We start from the raw sequence: 21,736 nt of genomic DNA on the forward strand, positions 1-21,736 counted from the left end.
TCCCCTTTCATTGAATCTGACCTTACAAATCACTGTCTGTTGAGCTGAGTTTTGCAGACTGAGGTTTTCGTTCCTTTTTTTACTACTCCTACATTTCCCGCAGTCTTGCTGGGTGTGTTACCTTAGCCAATCCTGTGATCCAGAGCAAAAGCTTTGGAGTCAAGTCCTTCCCAAATTTGGCCATTGTTCCCAACACCAACACTAATACTTCTGGGCCTTACATGTCTAAGCATCTCTAAATCCCTTAGCATCTCTAGACTTCATTTTGTAAATATCCTTTGTAAAAGGGAAAAATTGTGTTTCAATGAGAGGTTGTGATTATGAAATATAAAAATGCCTACAAAGAGCTTAGACTGGCACTCTTTGTAATGTTTCCATGTTGTTCTTAACGTTTTGGAAGCTTTTGACCATGTTGCCAAATAAGACAGTTTTAAGATTGCATAGCAATGAGTTTTCTCTTTCATTCTAAATGCTTGTGCACTGTAGTTAAGAGTTGCTAAATACCGTGGTTTCTGTGACCTGGATTTGAATGCTAAATAACTGATTGTTTTTTCCCCTTCAAAAAGTCCTCTTTTAAGGATATCTTCTCATATAAAAATTATATAAAATGTAGGTGCCCTGATTTTGGTAAATGTCTTATTTGTATTTGTTTTCTGCATTTTTAAGGTGACTGTTCTACCTAACCATCTAATCAGCTTAGATTAATAGACATAAAAAGAAAATGGTAATCATCTTAGTATTAAAAATTCTAACAAGACTTTATTATGCATTTTCTATTTAATAACCATAATTATCCTATGAAGTTGACACAATTATTATTCCCATTTTCCATATAAGAAAACTAAGTTTAGAGCAATTAGGTTATTTATCCAAGACTGAAAATGAGGAAGTGATGAAGTTAGGATTTGAATTCCTTATTCCTCAAAGGCTGTTTTAACTGCTGGGCAATGTTGGAAGAAATTAGTCAGTCAGTACCACAAGATTGGAGGTGGAAAAATCTATCATTGCATAGGCCAGAATTACATGAGACTTTTACAAGGTACTTTCATTTTTATATTTCAAACTAACCCTTGTATATGATTTCCTAGAGCTCTATTGCTATTGCAAAATACATTAAATACTTAATATTTCTTTAATACATTTGATTTAATGACTTAGAAAACGTTAAACTTTCAAAAACAGTCTGGTAATGAGTGCTGTTTATTTAGAAAACAGGTATTTTTCCTTTGCTTTGCTTTTATTATTTTGCAGATATGAGGCAGAGGATTGTATATGCATCCACATATTTATCCATTTCACATTTCTGACAAAGTGAAAACTGAAATATTAAGGAAAAATAATGCCATCTGGAAAAGTAACAGGATGGAAATCAGATGCCCTGAATTCTAGTGTTGGCTTGATTCTTCTACAGCATAATGACACTGGCCAACACTTAATTGTACCAGTTTTCACTGTTTATAAGATGCTGCTGTTAGAGGGGCACCTGGGTGGCACAGCGGTTAAGCGTCTGCCTTCGGCTCAGGGCGTGATCCCGGCGTTCTGGGATCGAGCCCCACATCAGGCTCCTCTGCTATGAGCCTGCTTCTTCCTCTCCCACTCCCCCTGCTTGTGTTCCCTCTCTCGCTGGCTGTCTCTATCTCTGTCGAATAAATAAATAAAATCTTTAAAAAAAAGAAAAAAGATGCTGCTGTTAGAGAAGATGGTTTCTAGAGCCCAATCCCTCTTTAGAACTGCATATATTAAGGAGGGCACATGTTGTGCTGAGCACTGGGCATTATACGCAAATAATGAGTCACTGAACACTACATCAAAAACTAATGATGTGCTATATGTTGGCTAACTGGACATTATAAAAAAAAGAACTGCACATATATATACAATAAACTTATGGTAACATTCACTAAATGGAATTAAAGTCTTTTAGTTACATTTTAATGGCATCAATGGCTTTACAACAAATAACCATATTTTGATCTGAAGTATTTTATGTACAGAACATATCATTCATTTATAATAATGAGATTTAGCATGATACAATTTAATGAGAAAAGCAACACATAATTTGCTATCTATTATCAAATTTATGAGTTGATCATACCTTACACAATTATAAGCTGGAATTTTCCTGAAAAACAATTAAATTCTTATTTTGAGCTGTTTCATACTTAAATGTCTAATTTTAATTTTTTTTCTAAATTTCATGAGAGGAATTCGTTTTGGTCATCTTTCAAAGAAGAGACATATTAATATTATTATGATCCATAGATTTCTATCTTTCTGATATAAAATGCAAAAGTTCAATGTTATCTCAGATCATGAAAACAGTTGTTTAAAATGGGACAATTCTATAATCCTATTGATGAAACTGGAATTCATGGTTTGATTTCACAGCAAGTATATTCGTTGTATATTAACCACTTAGAAGTCATTTAAATAACAAAATATTATATCGTAAAAGACATGTAGTATATTAAAACAACAAAAATTTGAACCTATAAAAAATAAAATGGGACAATTCATGAGGTAAAAGAAGAAATGAAATAAAGAACTTCAAAACTACACTTTCACAGAACTGTTGAAAATCCTTTCAGCGAGCAATATAAGAAAATTTGACTCAGGAACAGTACTAAAAATGTGTTATCACACTAATGAAGGACAACTGTGATGCATGAAATGGTATGTTATGATAAACTGATTTTATGAGTATATGAAATGCCATGCAACAAGATATATACTAGGTTTTATTGTTGGCAATGTGATTATTATAGTACCAGAAGGATTTTAAAATTCTTCATTTAAAATACTGCTTAGGTTATCTTTAGAAAGTGGCAGAACATTATCAAAAACCCTTTCAACTAGAAACTACAAAGACAATTTTTCTATAGGCCCAAGCAGTTGTCAGAGACATAGAAATGTATATCATTTGCTTTTAATACATAATCAAATAGAGACAAAACTTGGATGGGAAAAAATTCAAAAGTTATGAAGTAATTTTAGATGAAAATTAATAGGAAATATGTGAAAAAATATTATTGGGACATTTGAGAGGAAAGATTACTTGTAACAATCTCCTTCGTAAGGAAAATAAGAATATATTTTTCAATTTTGCTTTGGTATAAACTGTTACAATTTATTAAGAATGATCTATTTCGGGGCGCCTGGGTGGCACAGCAGTTAAGCGTCCGCCTTCGGCTCAGGGCGTGATCCCGGCATTATGGGATTGAGCCCCACGTCAGGCTCCTCCACTGTGAGCCTGCTTCTTCCTCTCCCACTCCCCCTGCTTGTGTTCCCTCTCTCGCTGGCTGTCTCTATCTCTGTCAAATAAATAAATAAAATCTTAAAAAAAAAAGAATGATCTATTTCAGTATACTTTTTAAAATTTGCATAGTAGTCAATATATATTTGGATTTGTCTTATTTCAAATAAAATTCTTTCCCCTTAAAACAACCCTTCTATGTTTTGTTGTCTCCTTTATGCAACAAGAGCTTCCCCTAAAGACCTTGGCCAACACCCACATTCTGCAATTTTACCATTTTCTTATCATTTAAAAATCTGAACCAATCAGTGCCTCAAAGCTTATGAGGTACAGGTGACATTGTAAGATGCCTTACCCATCATAGAGGTTACAAGACTCGATGCAGCTCCTTCCTCTGCTGAAACGACGGCAGGACAGGCACTGGTCGGGGCCAGGTCCCCAACAGCCATCGTTTGAACACAGATGGTTGCACACCATTCCTTCAGCAGCTGGAAAGCACACCAAATTCAAGGGTGAAATAAAACAGAGGGCTGTGTTAAAACTTAACCATTAAAAAACAAACCAAAAGAAAACTTAACCATTTTAATGTGAATCTTCCCAAATGACACTATTTCTGAATAAGTTGGCTAGAAAGGGATCTGTGGCAGATAACTCTGTCTGCCTCCTCAGTCACTGTGGCCCAAACCACTGTCAACTTCTTCCATTTTGCAGAGCTCCATCACTGTGTGTGTGTAGAACCACAACATTTTTCATAAGAATGAATAAATGTCAATTGTCTACATCAAAATTCTAGGGAGGAAGTGTGATAGAAATTAACGTGCCCATTAAGGCTAGGAGCAAACCACGCCTTTCTCAATCCAACCCTTTGCTCCACTGAGACACCAAAAATTTTAACTTCAAATCCATACGAGAGCTTCATGAAGAAATAGAACAAATAATACTTGTCTTAAAACGAAACAAAATTTAGAAAGAGAAAGAAAAAGAAGACTATCTGGAAGGTAAGAGGGGGGAGAGAAATGGAAATAAAATACAAGTGTTTTACAGGCCTCTGCTTGCCTCGATATTTAGTCAAATTGGCACGTATAAGGACAAGGTTTTGCAAATATCTGAAACAAATTGTAGTGGTCACTGATGAGGACGTATAGAGATGAAAGTAATAACAATGAGCTTTAGCCTTGTCTCTATATGATCTGTTGATGAGAGGGTTGCCAAAGAATTTTGGGACTGTTTCAAAATTGCCACTTGAGTTCACCATCTCTGTTTCCCTTTATATTGAGTAACATTTATTCAGAATATTATTTCTTATATGGGATAACATGATTTTAGTAAAGGAATACTAGATCTTGAATAAGAAGAGCCTATAAAGACTTCAAATGTTATTCTGAGTGTCTGAAAAGTGATTTGAGTTGTCTGAAACACAACTGTATGTGGTTTTCATAAAATATTAAGAATTTCCAAGAAGATTTTTAAAAAAAACACATCAAAAACATCCTTTTCTTCCCATTAGTTACCAACTTTAATTATTATGGGATATAAGTTGTCATGACAAGAGCATTTGTGAGATGGTTGGGATAGCACTGGATATGGGAGTGTAATATAAGCAGGGGAAAATATCTGTGAGTTACCTTCTCTGACATAGGCTTGAGAAAGGAAATGCCAGCATTGGTGATGCTAACTAGTTTTAAAACAGTGAAAAAAATCGTCCAAATCATGTATTCTTCCTCTTATATCCTGCAGCCTTAAGGAGGCCCCTATGCTAAACCGTGGAAAATTTTTTCTCAAGGCAGAGTTAGACCTACTAACAAGTCTTTCTACTTGATAACAGCTTAATTGAATAATCTCTTCCAACATAGTTTAAGAGAGAAACTGTGTGTGTGTGTGTGTGTGTGTGTGTGTGTGTGTGTTTAGCAGCTTTATTGAGGTATACATGATATATAATACAATGATCATACTATAAATTAGCTGTTTTGATGTATGCACGCAATCATGAACCATATACACAATTAAAGTAATGATTGTATCTATTAATTCCAAAAGAGTTCTTATGACCTTATGTAATCCCTTCCTCCTGCCCCATCCCTCTCAGACAACCACGGGTGTGCTGCTACTCAATATACATTAGCTTGCACTTCTTTAAATTTTATATAAATAAAAACATACAGTATGTACTCTCTTGTTATATAAAACATACAGTATGTACACTCTCTTTATATAGTTTCTTTCACTCTGAACAATTATTTTGAGATTTATCTGTGTTGCTGTGTATATCAATATTCATTCATTTTTATTACTAAATACATTCAATTGTATGGATACACAACATCATTTAAACCATTCACCTAAATGCTACACATTTAGACTGTTTTCCATTTTGTGCTATTAAAATTAAGCTATGATAAAGGCATCTGGGTATCTCAGTCAGGTATGTGTCCAACTCTTGATTTCAACTCAGGTCATGATCTCAAGGTTGTAAGATGGAACACAGCATCAGGCTTTGCTGAGTGTGGAGCCTGTTTAAGATTCTCTCACTTCCTCTCCCTCTCCCCCCCCCACCCTGCTCCCACACACTCTCTCTAAATAAATAAATAAAAAAACAAACAACAACAAAAAAACCTACTATAAACATCCATGCACAAGTCTTTCTATAGGCATATATTTTCATTTCCCTTCAGTAAACACCTAGGAGTAAAATGGATATAGTAGGTATAGGATTAATTTTTCAAGAAATGGTCAAATTGTTTATATTCCCAATAGCAATGAACTCAACTCAAGAATTGAAGTTCCCCTGCATTTTTGCCAATACTTGATATGGTCAGTTAGTTTAATTTTATCTGTCCTATTAGGTATATAGTGATATCTCATTGTAGTTTTGCTCTGCATTTCCAAAATGGTACTGTATGGTACTGTATTAGTTGAGGCTCTCCAGAGAAACAAAATAAACAGGATACATATAATTTCTTGTAAGGAACCAGATCACATAGTTAAAAAGGCTGAAAATTCCCACCATTTGCCCTCTTCAAGCCTGAGACCCAGGAAAGCATAGTTTCAGTCTCAGTCCAAAGACCTGAGAACAGTGAGTACAGATTGTATAAGTCCCATTCTAAGGGAAGGAGATAACCAATGTCCTAGCTCAAAAGTCAGACAGAGAGAGTGAATTTTCCCTTCTTCTATCCAGGGCTCCAGTGGATTGGATGATGCCTATCTATTTTGTTTCAGTCAGTCTACAAATTCAAATGCTAATCTCATCCAGAAACACCCTCACAGATACACTCAGAAATAATGTTTAACCAAATATCTGGACACCCATGACCCAGTCAAGTTGACACATAAAATTCACTATCATAAGAGGTATATAAAGATCTATGCATTTTTTTGCATATAGATATCCAATATTTCCAGCACCATTTGTTAAAAACACTAACTTTGTCTTGCTTTTGGAGGTGTGTCTAGCAAGAAGTTGCTGCAGCTGAGGTCAAAGAGGTTGGTACCTGCATTTTCCTCCAGGATTTTGATGGATTCCTGTCTCATATTTAGGTCTTTCATCCATTTTCAGTTTATTTTTCTGTATGGTATAGGAAAGTGCTGCATGTGGCTGTCCAATTTTCCCAACACCATTTGCTGAAGAGACTATCTTTTTTCCATTGGATATTCTTTCCTGCTTTGTTGAAGATTACTTGACCGTAGAGTTGAGGGTCCATTTCTGGGTTCTTTATTCTGTTCTATTGATCTATGTTAGTCTGCTTTGTGCTAGTACCATACTGACTTGATGATTATAGCTTTGTAATACAGCTTGAAGTCTGAAATTGTGATGCCTCTAGCTTTGGTTTTCTTTTTCAACATTTCTTTGGGTATTTGGGGTCTTTTCTTGTTCCATGTAAATTATAGGATTGTTTGTTCCAGCTCTGTGAAAATTTCTTGATAGGGATTGCACTGAATGTGTAGATTGCTTTGGGTAGCACAGACATTCTAAAAATATTTGTTCTTCCAATTCATGAGCATGGAACATTTTTCCATTTCTTTGTGTCTTCCTCAATTTTTTTTTTTCATGAGCATTCTATAGTTTTCTGAGTGCAGATCCTTTACCTCTTTGTTAGGTTTATTCCCATGTATCTTATGATTTTTGGTGCAATTTTCAATAGGGCCGATTCCTTAATTTCTCTTTTTTCTGCCTCATTGTTAGTGTATAGAAATGCAACTGACTTCTGTGATTTGATTTTATGTCCTGTGACTTTGCTGAATTCCTGTATCAGTTCTAGCAATTTTTTGATGGAGTCTTTTAGGTTTTCTACATAGAGTATCACATCGTCTGAAAAGAGTGAAAGTTTGTCTTCTCTGCCAATTTGGATGCCTTTTATTTCTTTTTGTCATCTGATTGCTGAGTCTAAGACTTCCAATAACATGTTGAACAACAGTGGTGGGAATGAACATCTTTGTCGTGTTCCTGACCTTAGGGGAAAAGCTCTCAGATTTTCCCCAATGAGGATGTTCCTTTTTCCAGCTTCTATAGGTGTAAGGTTATGTTGTATATTTGAGTCTTTTCTTGCTTCTCAAGGAAGGCTTGTATTGCTATGTATTTCCCTCTTAGAACCACCTTTGCTGCATCCTAAAGGTTCTGAACTGTCATGTTTTCACTTTCATTTGCTTCCATGTATTTTTTCTAATTCTAGTTCTCTTACTATTTCTACCACATCTGTAGTTCCTTCCTCCACTGAAGTCTTGAACCCTTTAAAATCATACATTTAAGTTGGAATCAACTTCTAAACTCCTTTAATGTTCGTATTTTGACCTTTTCCCATGAATCACAAATGTTCTTCGTGGCATCTAGGATAGTGAATCATTTCCAGAAGGTTTTCAGTGTATTTTTCCCACATCCATCAGAGGAATCACTGTGTATGGCAACTGTAGCCTTTTGAAATGTATTTCTTAAATAATAAGAATCAAAATGGGTTTTTTGATCTATGGGCTGCAGAATGGATGTTGTATTAGAAAGCATAAAAACAACAATAATCTCATATACCTCCATCAAAACTCTTGGGTGACCAGGTGAATTGTCAATGAGCAGTAATATTTTCAAAGAGATCTTTCTTTCTGAGTAGTAGGTCTCAGCAGTGGGCTTAAAATGGTCAGTAAACCATGTTGTAAACTGATGTGCTGTCATCCAGGCTTTCTTGTTCCATTTAGAGGACACAGAGTAGATTTAGCGTAATTCTAAGGGTCCTTCGATTTTCAGAATGATCAATGAGCACTAGCTTCAACTTAAGTCACCAGCTGTATTAACCCCTAACAAGAAAGTCAGGCTATCCTTTGAAATTTTGAAGTTAGGCATTGACTTCTCCTCTCTAGCTATGAAATCCTAGATGGCATCTTTTCCCATATAATGCTGCTTCATCTACGCTGAAAATCTGTTGTCTTGTGTTTTTATTTTTAGATAACAATAAATTCATGTAAGTAATAATACAGAGAGATCCATGTTCCCTTTATTCAATATCCCCTAATGGTAAGGTCTTGCAGAACTAAGTTCAATAACACAAACAGGATATTGACATTGATACAGTCAAGTTATAGAAGATTTCCATCACACAAGAATCCCTAATGTTACACTATAAAGCTCTACAACATTTGTTTACAAGTTTTTGTGTAAATATACCTTTTCATTTGTCTGAAATAAATGCACAGGGGTATAACTGATGAGTCATCTGATAGGGGCATTTTAGTTAATAATTGCTGTTTTTGAGAAAGTGCTAAACTGTTTTCTAGAGTGGTTGAGTCATTTTACATTTTCACCAGGAGTATATGAATTATTTCATTTTTCCATATCTTCTCTAGCATTTGGTTTTGTCACTATATTAATTCTAGCCATTCTGATACGTGTACAGAGATATCTCATTGTGGATTAATTTTAATTTCCATAAAATGGATAGTAATATTGACATCTGTTTTTTAAAAAAAATTTTAAAGACTTTTTTTTTTAGAGAGAGAGGGAAGGTCGGGGGGCAAAGGCAGAGAATCTCAAGCAGACTCTAAGCACGGAACCTGATATAGGGCTCTATTTCATGACCTTGAGATCATGACCTGAGCCAAACTGACTGAACCACTCAGGCACCCAATATTGGCATCTTTTAATATACTTATTTGCTATATGTTTACCTTCTTCAGTGAAATGTGTCTTTGTGTCTTTGCCCATTTTAATTAGATATTTTACTATTGAATTTTGAGAGTTCTTTATATATTCTATCTAGCTACCTATCATCTAACTTCTCTCTGTCTCTCTATCTGATTTGAAAATTGTTTCTCTCAATCTGTAGCTTGTACTTTCATCCTCCCAATAATATCTTTTTCAGATCAATTGTCCTTTAATTTAAAATCCAATTTATCAATTTTTCCTTGTATATATAATGCTTTTGGTGGCAACTTTAAATTATCTTTGTCTAGCCCTAGATCCAAAATAATTTCTCTTAATAATTTTTCAAATATACTTCTGTATTAATATGATCATATGATTTTTCTTCTTTACCTTATTAATATGGTATATTACACTGTTGATTTTCTATATTGAATCAGCCTTGTATCCCTGGAATAAACCCTGTTTGGTTATATAATTAATTTTATATATTGTTGTATTGTTGAATACTATTTGCTATACTTTTTGTTAAGGATTTTTGCTTCTATATTCTTGAGAGAGACATTGGTTTGTAACTCTCTTTCTTCCTCCTTTTTTCTTTCTTTTTTTTCTTTTTTTGGTATTCTGTGTTCATATATGGATCCTAATCCTAAAAATCATCATGCAAAGTAGAAATAATTATTAATTTTACATATGGGCAGAGGCTCAGAGAAGCTAAGCTGCCCCAGGCCACAAGTGTCAGAGTAGTGGTTTAAATGTGGTCCTGCCTATTCTCTTTACCACCCAACGGGATGAAACTCCCAGCTCCATACCCCATCTTTTCTGACATTATGTGCCAGGGAGGTTGGGGCACTTCATTATAGCCAGGTGAGGGTTTCTACCTGGCATTGGTGAATTTGGAGCCACATTTTTTTTTTTTTTAATTCCTGTGGTGTTTGGCTGGAGTAGAGCAGTTGTTGTCTAAAAGATTTTTGCTCTAGCTAGTATGCCCCTTTCCTGGTCCTTTGGATAGAGAGAATAGGATTTTGTTGTAGCTTTTTTGGTCTGCATCTGTCAGTGTTTCTGAGTTGTCAGTTTCTTCACCTCCAAATCTGGGATATAGGAGGCAAAAAACCAAAAGAAACAAACAAACAAACAAACAAACAAACAAACAAACAAAACCTAGGGGACTCACATCTATGTCCTTTCTTGGGTTTCAAGTTGCCAAACGTGTTTTCCTTCTTCTCCCCAAGTTTCAAAATCTTATGTTTCTTTTATATATAAAGTCCAGGCTTTTCAGTTATACTTAGCAGAGGGAATAGGGAAGGGTACATTTAATTCATCTTCCCAGAGGCAGAAATCCTAGTATACATCTTTAATTTACTGCAACCTGTTTTCATTATATTCTACCACTATTTCATTATTTTCTACCACTTCATGTATATTCTAAGAACCCTAAGATAGGATATATACATTTCTCCATTCCTAACGTTTAAGCTATCATCAGACATCTTTTCTATATGTTATTCACCACACACTCTTTATTTTAAACCTTAGAGTATCTTTTGAAGAGAATTAAATAATAAGATTCTATATATGTACCTATGTAGTGTTCTTTGTTCCATATATAGATCCATATTTTCCTCTGGTATTGTTTTCTCCTGACAAAAGGACTTCCTTTGATATTTCTTTCAGTGCAGTTTTCCCTTGGTGCTGCTCTCGCTCTCTGCCACTCTGTCTGCGAACTCCAGCTGCCTTGGTCTCCCTGGACTCTCAGCTCTGCCTCCTCAAATCAAGCAGTCTTTAGGACTCTTCCTGGGTCCCTCCTGACTATGCCATGGTCTAAAAATTCTCTCAAGGTAGTAGTCAGAGAAAATCACTAGCCTCACTTCATTTGTTTCTTCCTCTTAGGAATCATTCTCCTTCATTTTCTGATATCCACTCTCTCGCCAACTGTCATTTCATACATTTTGCCCTTCTTTTGGTTGTTTCATGAGGGAGGGTAATTCTGATCCCTTCTATTATATCTTGGCCAGAAAAGGACATCCTATGTTTACTTTTAAACATACAACATGGGATTACTTGTTGTTTGTTTATAGACAAAAATTTTCATATAATAATTCTCCAAAATGCCCCGACACAGCTTCTAAGCACCCACAAAATTTTATTGAAAATTATAATCTCTTCTATTCTGTTTTATCTACTTTACAGTTATAATTCTAAATAATACATAAATTAATTTTTCAATGTAATTTTTAAAGACAGTCTGAAAGAACAGAGACTGAATAGATTTTTTTTCTATGTATATAAGATCGTGCCTCTTCTCAAATACATTATTAATTATTTTAGGTAAATCATAAAGTTTATAACTTTGCTAAATTGTGGTTTTCTCCATGTCTTAAGGATTTATTAAATTGAATACCATATATTATAACTATATGTTTCTTCATATCATGTGGAAACTTAAAAAATTGAATGATTCAGTGTTCTACTTGGGAAAGGCTGACAATTTATCTGTTATTTTGATTTTGAACTAATAGCAAGAGTTCTTTCTATCTTACTTATTCATAATGCAGAGAAAGAAGGTTTTCTCACTGCACAAAATCCAGTTGAAATGGAATCTTAACATAGCTTCATATCACTGATTCCCTAGATGTATAAGCAACTTTCACTAACTTATAAAGATGTAAGGAGGAAAAACAATGGTTCAATTAAGCTGATTGAACATAAATGTATAAGATCAAATTCTATTTAATAAAAGCTAGAAAGAAGCAAAAGATCCATGATATTAACTAACATAAAGTTATAATACCCATTCTTATAAATATTCAGCCATTTAAAGGTTATTTATAGTTTCATTCTGTAACATCTATATATATTTATATACATTTCTAATATATATTTGCATCAGGGTAAATCCTTAAAAGTGAAAAAAAGATATTATAAAAGCAACTTATAAATACAAGCAAAGTATATTCAAAATCACACTGCAGTGTCATGAATCTAACTCTGCATTCATCATTTTCAAATCCTTATAGAAAATAAAATCAAGGGGTGCCTGGGTGGCTCAGTTGGTTAAGCATCTGCCTTCAGCTCAGGTTGGGATTGAGCCCCACGTCTGGCTCCCTGCTCTTTGGGGAGCCTGCTTCTCCTTCTCTCTCTGCCTGCTGCTCTCCCTGCTTGTGCACTCTCTGTCTCTGTCTCTCTCTGTCTCTCTCTCTGTCAAATAAATAAATAAAATCTTTAAAAAAAGACTTCAAATTCTTTGTCAACTTCTAAGTCTCTCAAATACACTTTTAATTTCTTCCTTTAGAATGTTGACAAAGCCATTATCTGCCCCCCACCCTGTTCCTGCCAATTTCATGATATCCCATCAACCTTTTGTCTATTTCACCAACTTGTATTATTTTTTTTCAGGTTTGAAAGCCTCACACTTTTATCCCTTCTTTTCTCTCCCAAGGGTGATAGACTCTTCAATATATGGAAGAGTGAAAGCTGCCTGCTTTGATATTCTGTTATATACTTTGAATTATATGGAGAGGAGAATTTTAGCTTCACTAAAGCTCCTACCTTCTTTTCTACTGTCAACTGCCTCCCTTAGTCTGGATTCAAATGCCCAATTTTAGAACAGTTTTAGATCAGGATCTATTGGAGGAAAGTAATAATAAACAGAAAATCACAATAATTACTTTCTTCTCATTTTTTCCAAACTACTAGATGATGGTCTTGAAGGCTTGTTGATCATTTTCTCCAGAGTGAAACCAAGAGAAGTGTCTCCACACAGCACAGAACAAAAGGCCAAGGAAGCTACTTCTTTGAAATTCTTCAGAGAAAATAATTTTTCGATCAGCACCCAGAATTCAACAGTTCTCTGACCTCCCAGAGTGATAGTCACATGGGAAGGAGTAGAAGGCCTACTCAATGGCTTGTAGTTCAAAAGGCCATTACAAACCTCTCTAAAGAAACTTAAGGAATGTCGTTATTAGGCAACCTTTAACTTGCCCTGTGTTTTCTCTGGATGCTGTAAAATAGATTTTTCTTTATCTCATCTGAATTGTACCTCTCTGTTAAAAATTTGGAGAGATAAAAATGTGCTTAGTATTTCAACCTTTATATGGAATATTGAACCTGCTTTCATTAAAATAGAGGCAAGCCTAAACAATGGTTCTTACTACTGTGCCGCATGTGTTAAAGTAAATGCATTAGCTCGAAATATTGAATTAGAGTACCTGTCTGCAGGCACAAATACAGAAAAAAAAATAGATTTTCTTTCATTGTATAAGACATCTATGCTGTTTGCATTACTTACCGTATATAGAGGCATAGGTTTGATCTGGAATATATTTAGAGAGATAGCAGTAATCTTTTGTTTGTTTGTTTGTTTGTTTTTTAAGTCTAATAAATATGATTTAGTTGTAGTAGTTCAGTTTTGTGATCAGACCAGTATAGGTTCAAATCCTTACTCTATGATTAGTCATGTAGCCTCAGGCAATTATTCACATGTTACTCATATGTAAAGTGAATGACAATACTTCCCTTTCAGGGTTATGATGAAGAATACACATCATATTAACAGAGTATTTAATGCAGTATTAATTTAATTTAATTACTTATCTAAATTAAGTCCTCAATAAATATACATAAGTGAAATGTGAAAACATACAAGCATATTCATGTGTTTACTTCTAAAAATATTTGCTGAGAAACTACTTACTTTATGCTGGATGCTCTAAGAAATGAGGATATGATGAAAACATGAAATAAAATACACATTGTCTTATCTAGACCTTACAGTCTAGTTGAGGAGATAAGTGTTAGATAATCACTGAGAGAGAGAGAGAGAGCTTGAGCACTGAGAGAATATAGCATTGTCCTAACCTAATGGGTAGGTCACATGAAGTCAGCCCACATAGGAGGAACTGAGATTAGAAGGATACATAGGAATTTTTTCCCCCTATATATTCCCTTTATTCCCTGCCCTAAGTTTCCCTATAGTTAATATCTTGCACTGGTATAGTACATTTGTTACAATTGATGAGCTGATATTGATCGTTATTATTAGCTAAAGTCTATAGTGTACATTAGGTTTACTTTTTGTATGGTACAGTTCTTTGTATATGTTTTGCCAAATGCATAATGTTACCATTAGGTATCCCAGAATAGTGTCACTGCTCTAAAAATTCTCTGTGCTCTACCTACTCATCCCCACCCCAAACCCCCAGCAACCACTGATCCTTTTACTGTTTCCATGCATCTTCCAGAATGTCATGGACCTGGAATCCTACCATATGTTGCTTTTTAAGAGTGGATTCTTTCACTTAGTGATGTGCCTTTAAGGTTCCTCCATGTCCTCTGAACTGGCTCTTTCACAGATCAGAAGGTTTTTCTTTTTTTCTTAATAAAGTTCCTCTTACCAATTTTTTCCTTCATGAATTATGTTTTTGAGGTCTTAAAACTCCGATACATAGGAATTCTTAGAGCAAAGAGGGCTGGGGAATATTGGAAATCACAACTCTAGCCAAGAGAGACTGAGCAGGGAACAAGATTAGTGATTTTAGAGAATAGGCTGGACACAGTGAGTGGGAAAGTGGTATCAGTTGAGTTAGTGAGATGGACAAGGGGCAGATTATATAGGACTTGGTGGCCATTTACAAGATCTTTTGTTTTGTCCAAAGAGTTGTGGGAAGCTGTCGGAAAGTTTTAAATGGAGAGTACGGATCTTATTATTTTTTTCTTTCTCAAAGTTTATTTAAATTCTAGTTACTTAACATACAGTGTAGTATTAGTTTTAGGTGTAGAATTTCGTGATTCATCACTTCCATTCAACACCCAGTGTTCATCACAAGTGCACTCCTTAATACCTATCACCTACTTAACCCATCCCCCTGCCCACCTCCCCTCCAGCAACCCTCAGTGTGTTCTCTATAGTTCAGAGTCTATTTTTTGGTTTATCTCTCTTTTTCTCCCCCCTATGTTCACCTGTTTTGTTTCTTAAATTACACATAAGAGTGAAATCATATGGTATTTCTCTTTCTCTGACTTACTTATTTCACATAGCGTTATAATACACTCTAGCTCCATCCACATTGTAGCAAATGGCACGATTTCATTCTTTTTTATGGCTGAATAATGCTGCAGTGGACATAGGCATGCAGATATCTCTTTGAGATCTTGATTTAATTTTATTTGCATATATTCCTAAAAATGGGATTGCTAGATCATATGGCAGTTCTCTTTTTAATCTTTTGAGGAACCTATATATCGTTTTCTCTAGTAGCCGCTCCAATTTACATTCCCACAAGCAGTATAGAAGGGTTTCCTTTTCTCCGCACCCTCACACTTGTTATAGCTTGTTGTATTCTAATATGTGTGAGGTGTGGTTTCAATCTGCATTTCTTGATGATTAGTGATGTTAAACACCTGTTTTCATGTACTTGTTAGCCATAAGCATGTCTTTTTTTTTTTTTTTTTTTTGCAGAAAGTCTCTTCAATTCCTCTGTACATGTTTAAATAGGAAAGTTTGCAGCTTTTTGTTGAGGTATATGAGTTTCTTATATAATTTGTGCACTAATGCCTTATCTGATATATGATTTGCAAATATTTTCTCCCATTTTTTAAGGTTGCCTTTTTATATTACTGATTTTTCCTTCGCCGTGAAGAAACTTTTTAGTCTGATGTAATTCCACTTGTTTATTTTTGCTCTTTTTGCTTCTGCTTTTGATGTTCGATTCATAAAATCATTGCCACGACCAACATTAAGGAGCTTATTACTTCCTATGTTTTCTTCTAGGAGTATTATGATTATAGGTCTTATGTTTAAGTCCTTAATCCATTTTCAGTTAATTTTTGTAAGCAGTGTAAGATAGGAGTCCTATTTCATTCTTTTGCATGTGAATATTCAGTTCTCCCAACATCATTTATTGAAGAGACAATTCTTTCCATCATTGAATACTGTTGGCTCCCTTATCAAACATTAGTTGACTGTATATGTGTGGGTTTATTTCTGGGCTCTTGATTCTGCTCCATTAGTCTGTATCTGTTTTTGTACCCAGGCACACTGTTTCAATTACTATAGCTTTGTAATATCATTTAAATCAGAAGGCGTGATGCCTCGGCCTTTGTTCTTTCTCAAGATGACTTCAGATGTTCGGGATCTTTTATAGTTCCAAAAGAATTTTAGGATTATTTTTTTCTATTTCTGTGAAAAATGTCATTGGAATTTTGATAGAGAGTGCATTGCATTTATATATGACTTTGGATAGTATGGGCATTTTAATAATATTAACTCTTCCAATCCATGAATTTGTGGGTTATCTTTCCATTTATTTGTGTTTTCAATTTCTTTGATCAGTGTCTTGTAGTTTTTGATGTACAGATCTTTTAATTCCTTGGTCAATTTTATCCCTAAGTATTCCTAAGCTGTGGCTTTTTCATACACAGTCTTATGTTGAGATATGTTTATTCTATTTCTTCTTATAACTAGCTTGTTGAGAGTTTTTTTCATGAAAGGATGTTAAATTTTGTCAAATGCTTTTTCTTCATCTATTGAGATGATCATAATTTTTGCCTTTCATTCTATTAATATAGCATAATATTAATATATTAATATCCTTGCATACCAGGGATAAATCCCGCTTGATCATCGTGAGTGATTCTTTTAATGTGCTATTAAGTTCAGTTTGCTAATATTTGGTTGCAAATTTCTGCATCAATATTCATCAGGGATATCAGTTTGTAAGTTTCTTTTCTTATAGTGTCTTTATCTGGCTTTAATATCCAGACAATGCTGGCCTTGTAAAATGAATTTGGAAGTGTTCCTTTCTCCTCAATTTTTTTAAAGAGTTTAAGAAAGATTAGCATTAATTCTCTTTAAATATACTTTGTAAAATTCGCCAATAACACCATGTGGTCCTGGGCTTTTCTATGGTGGGAGGTTTTTGATGACTGATTCAATTTCTTTACTTGTTTATTGAGATGACCTGTTTTGTTTCATGATTTAAACTTGTTAAGTTGTATGTTTCTAGTAATTTATCCATTTTTTCTAGGTTGTCTGATTTGTTGCCATATAATTGTTCATTGTAATCTTTTAAGGATCCTTTGTATTTCTGTGGTGTCAGTTGTAATGTCTCCTCTTTCATTTATATTATCTGAGTCCTCTTTTTACCTTGGTAAATGTAGCTGAAGGTTTGCCAATTTTGCTTCTCTTTTCAAAAAGCCACTATTCATTTTATTAATACTTTTATTGTTTTTCTATTCTCTATTTCATTTATTTCTGTTCTGATCCTTGTTATATCCTTCCTTCTGCTAACTTTGGACTTCATTTAGTCTTGGATTTCCAATTCTTGAGGTATAAAGTTAGGTTTTTTATTTGTGATCTTTCTTTTCTCTATTTTTTAAAATGTAGACATTTATTGCTATAACTTCTCTCTTAGCACTTGTTTTGCACCACATTAGTTTGGTATGGCATGTTAACATTTTTGTTTGTTTTAAGATAATTTTGATTTCTCTTTCGATTTCATTTTGGACCAATTTGTTGTTATGTTGTGTGTTGTTTAACTTCTAAATATATGTGGATTTTCCAGTTTTCCTCCTGTTATTGATTTCTTGTTTCGTACCTTTATTGTCAGAAAAGATAAGTGGTGTGACTTCAATCTTTTAAAATTTGCTAAAACTTGCTCTGTGACCTAAAATATAATATATTCTGGGGAATGTTCCACGTGTGCTTGGGAGAATATATATTCTGCTGCAGTTGGATGAAATAGTCTTTATATGTCTGTTAGGTCTATTAGGTCTAAAGTGTAGTTCGAGGTCAATGTTTCCTTACTGAGTTTCTGTATGGATGATTTATCCATTGTTGGAAGTGGGGTATTAAATTCCCCTACCATGATTGTATTGTTGTTGATTGCCCCCTTCAGATCTGTTCAGATGCTCTGTTGTTGGTTGCATATATATTTACAATTGTTATATCCTCTTGGTGAATTAGTTACCCTATCATTATATATGACCATCATTGTCTCTTGTTACACTTTTTTCTTGTTACATTTTTTAAATTAAACTCTATTTTGTCTGATATAAGTATAGCTACTTGGGTCCTTTTGGTTTCCATTTATGCTCTCTTCTTTTGGCTAAAATAATTTGAGTGGGGCTTCTGTAATTAAAAGAACACTGGATTAATTTATTATGCTACTGTAACAAATAACCAAAACTCAGTCACTTAACACAAGACAAATTTAGTCTCTCAGAGTTCTGGAGGTCAGAAGTCCAAAATGTGTCTTAGTGGACTAAAATTAAGGTGTTAGCAGGGCTGATTCTTTCTGGAGACTTCAGGGAATCATTTGTTCCTTGTCTCTTTCAACTTCTAGAGACCACCTTGGCATTCCTTGGCTTGTAGTGATATCATTCCAACCTCTGTTTTCACGATCACTTCACCTTCTCCTTTAGTCAAATTTCCCTCTTCCTCCCTCTTATAGGGACACATATGATTACATTTAGGGCCCACCCAGATAACTCAAATTAACCCTTCCCCTATTAAGATTCATAACTTGATCACATCTGCAAAGTCCCTTTTGTCATGCAAAGTAACATTCAGAGATTTGGGGAATTAGAATGTGGACATGCTTGCGAGAAGGGTCATTATAAAACTGTATTGTGGTAACCTCTATAAGTAGGGAATGTTATATATAGTGTATGTATATGTATGGAATGACAGTATAGTCTTTGTAACACGTTAGAATGAGTTAAAACTAGAAATAAGGGGAGACAGAAGTGGGGGAGTAATTTGTAAGACATACCCACTCACCATATTAAATAGGTTAAATCGACATGACCCACTTATTTAGTCTTAAGTGTTCTAGTTACTATATGTCTGACTTGAAGGGACCTGGTAAGGAAATTCTAATAGGAGAAGATGACAGGCAGCAGTGACAACAGTGACAAAATATTAGAAAGTCCTTGAATATTCTTACAATACTGAGCATGTTATAAAGTACCTCTCAGAAGGCACATTAACTGTAAAAGAGTAAAATAAATATCTAAGTATTTTGTTGAAATTCTAAAATACATAAAATTTAATAGTACAATATATTGTACTATAATTTCTCAATTAATTTGTAAACTAACATTAAATATTCCCTTATTTTATGGAGTATGTTATGTTAGTAAAAAGAAAAATAGAACACTATTTATAGGATGCTTTTTTAAGTTCATTCTTTCTTTGTCTCCCAAAACTACTATTAAATATATAATTTTAAGTTATTCAACTGTGAATTTTCCTACCATACATTCTTTTTGAGGAAATAGACCCTCACAAGAAAAAATGAATTACCAGGACAATATGTTTTTAAATACATTTCTGAGGATAGAATAATAGGGAGAATAATGGGGGATGTGATTTAGTAGTTTCTCAAATGATTTCCCCCAGACACCTGCCATGGAATGATCTGCTATGTATTAAAAATGCAGAATCCTGGGCTTCAAATCACTGTTTGTATTCATTTTCTAGGGCTGGTGTAACAAAAAGCCACAAAATGAGTGGCTTAAAATAACAGAATTATTCTCTCATAGCGTTGGATTTCAAAATCAAAGTGTTGGCAAGCTACTTCTTTCTTGGAAGCTCAGAGGGAGAATCTGCTCTCTGCCTCTTTCCTAGCTTCTGTTGCCAATAATCCTTAGTGTTCCTTGGCTTACAGCTGCATAACTCCAGCCTCTGCCTCTGTCATCACTTGGATATCTTCCCTCCATGTGTGTGTACATGTCTTCAAATGGTGTTTTCCTATCTGTGTCCCTACATTTCCTCTCCTCTTCTTATAAGGACTCCAGTCATATTGGATTAAGGACCCACTCTACTCCTGTATAATCTTATTTTAATTTACATCTTAATTATTTACAAAGACCCTGTCTCCAAATAAGGCCATGTTCACAGGCACTCAACATTAGGACTTTAATACATCTTTTGGTAAGATACAATAAGTCCCAACACTATCTAAGCAATATCTCTAGAAACTAAAGTCCAGACTTCTGGATTTTTAATAATTAAAGCTGTTGCTTTAAAATTTCTCATCTATTGATCAGGGTAAAATGTTGCCATTTGTAATAATAATAAAAAAAAAGCCTGCAGTAATCCTGTTTTGGTAGTTGAAAGGCCCTCCATTCTTTCAGAATTTCCAGATTACAAAAGAGAAGGAGTGTCATTTCTGATATTATAACTGCTTATTACCCTTTTAATAAGAACACAGAGAATATTTTATAGCATTGTTAGTAATTAGATTTTGTGCTATTTCAAATATAATAAGAAACTCTTCTTTGCGTTTTTTACAAAAAAGAATGTATTAATATTTCTTTAGTAACTTAAAGAAGAAAATCTTATAAGTACAATTATAATTTTCTATCTTCTGATTACTTAGAAGAACAATGACATCACTATATCCTAAGCTACACACTGTCAATTTTGTACTAAGCTGTGTTTTACTGAAAAGTGTGGCAAGGTTCATTAATTTTCCAGTGAAGATTGGCTTTGAGGCCCAATGGACGATTCTTTTTTGGGAATTGTACATTTACCCAAGATAGTATGGGCTGGGCTTAGAGTGCATAAATTAAAGGCAAAAATAAGGGACCGAGAGAAAGTATCTGCAATCTTAGCAATATTTTCTTAAAATAAGTTAAACTTTACAATCAAAATTCATTTTTCTGTAATATAGAACTATTAGAGTTGATAATGATAATACTAATTGAATTGTAATTTTATAGAAAATCAATACTACTTATGATGCTATAAAAACCAAAATGCTGGGGCGCCTGTGTGACTCAGTCATTAAGCATCTGCCTTCGGCTCAGGTCATGATCCCAGGGTCCTGGGATCGAGCCCCACATTGGGCTCCCTCCTCAACAGGAAGCCTGCTTCTCCCTCTCCCACTCCCCCTGCTTGTGTTCCCTCTCTCGCTGTGTCTCTCTCTGTCAAATAAATAATAATAAAATCTTAAAAAACAAAAACTAAACTGCTTACTATTTTGTAGTTATTTTCACTGTCACCATAGTAAAACAAAAGAATATGTTAAGCAAAACACTGTATTATTCTCCATTGGTGTTAAATACCCTTTATTCCTTACTCATTAATTCTTTGTCCTGATTAAATTCTGGACATTCAGTGACTCATCATAAACTTAGAGCGTGTTATCATTCAGAGGATTCAGTTATTGGCAATTAACTGGAGTTTCACTACTCTCTTTTTCTAGACTCATGTCCAAAGAGGAGGATTTTTCAACTATCACTTTTCAGAACATCAAAATCATAGATAAATGTAGAAATTTATATTCCTTTTATATTCTTTGTACAAAAAATGAATTCCTCCGCACCAAATATTTGTCTCCTGAAACACTAACCTA

The 21,736-nt window shown here is 34.3% G+C and overlaps 1 protein-coding gene across 2 annotated transcripts in view; it reads right to left on the reverse strand.

The window, feature by feature from the left end:
* Positions 1-21,736, reverse strand: part of ERBB4 (erb-b2 receptor tyrosine kinase 4) — a 1,083,293-nt gene that overhangs the window by 254,873 nt on the left and 806,684 nt on the right. For both annotated transcript variants that reach the window (XM_045806650.2, XM_045806649.2), the window contains exon 13: positions 3,612-3,744. In XM_045806650.2, coding sequence (XP_045662606.1) covers positions 3,612-3,744 — 133 coding nt within the window. The remainder of the gene's footprint in view (positions 1-3,611; positions 3,745-21,736) is intronic.

The sequence above is a fragment of the Ursus americanus genome, chromosome 1 (assembly GCF_024610735.1).
Source record: "Ursus americanus isolate L20-20 chromosome 1, mUrsAme1.1.p, whole genome shotgun sequence".
Taxonomy (NCBI): Eukaryota; Metazoa; Chordata; class Mammalia; order Carnivora; family Ursidae; genus Ursus; species Ursus americanus.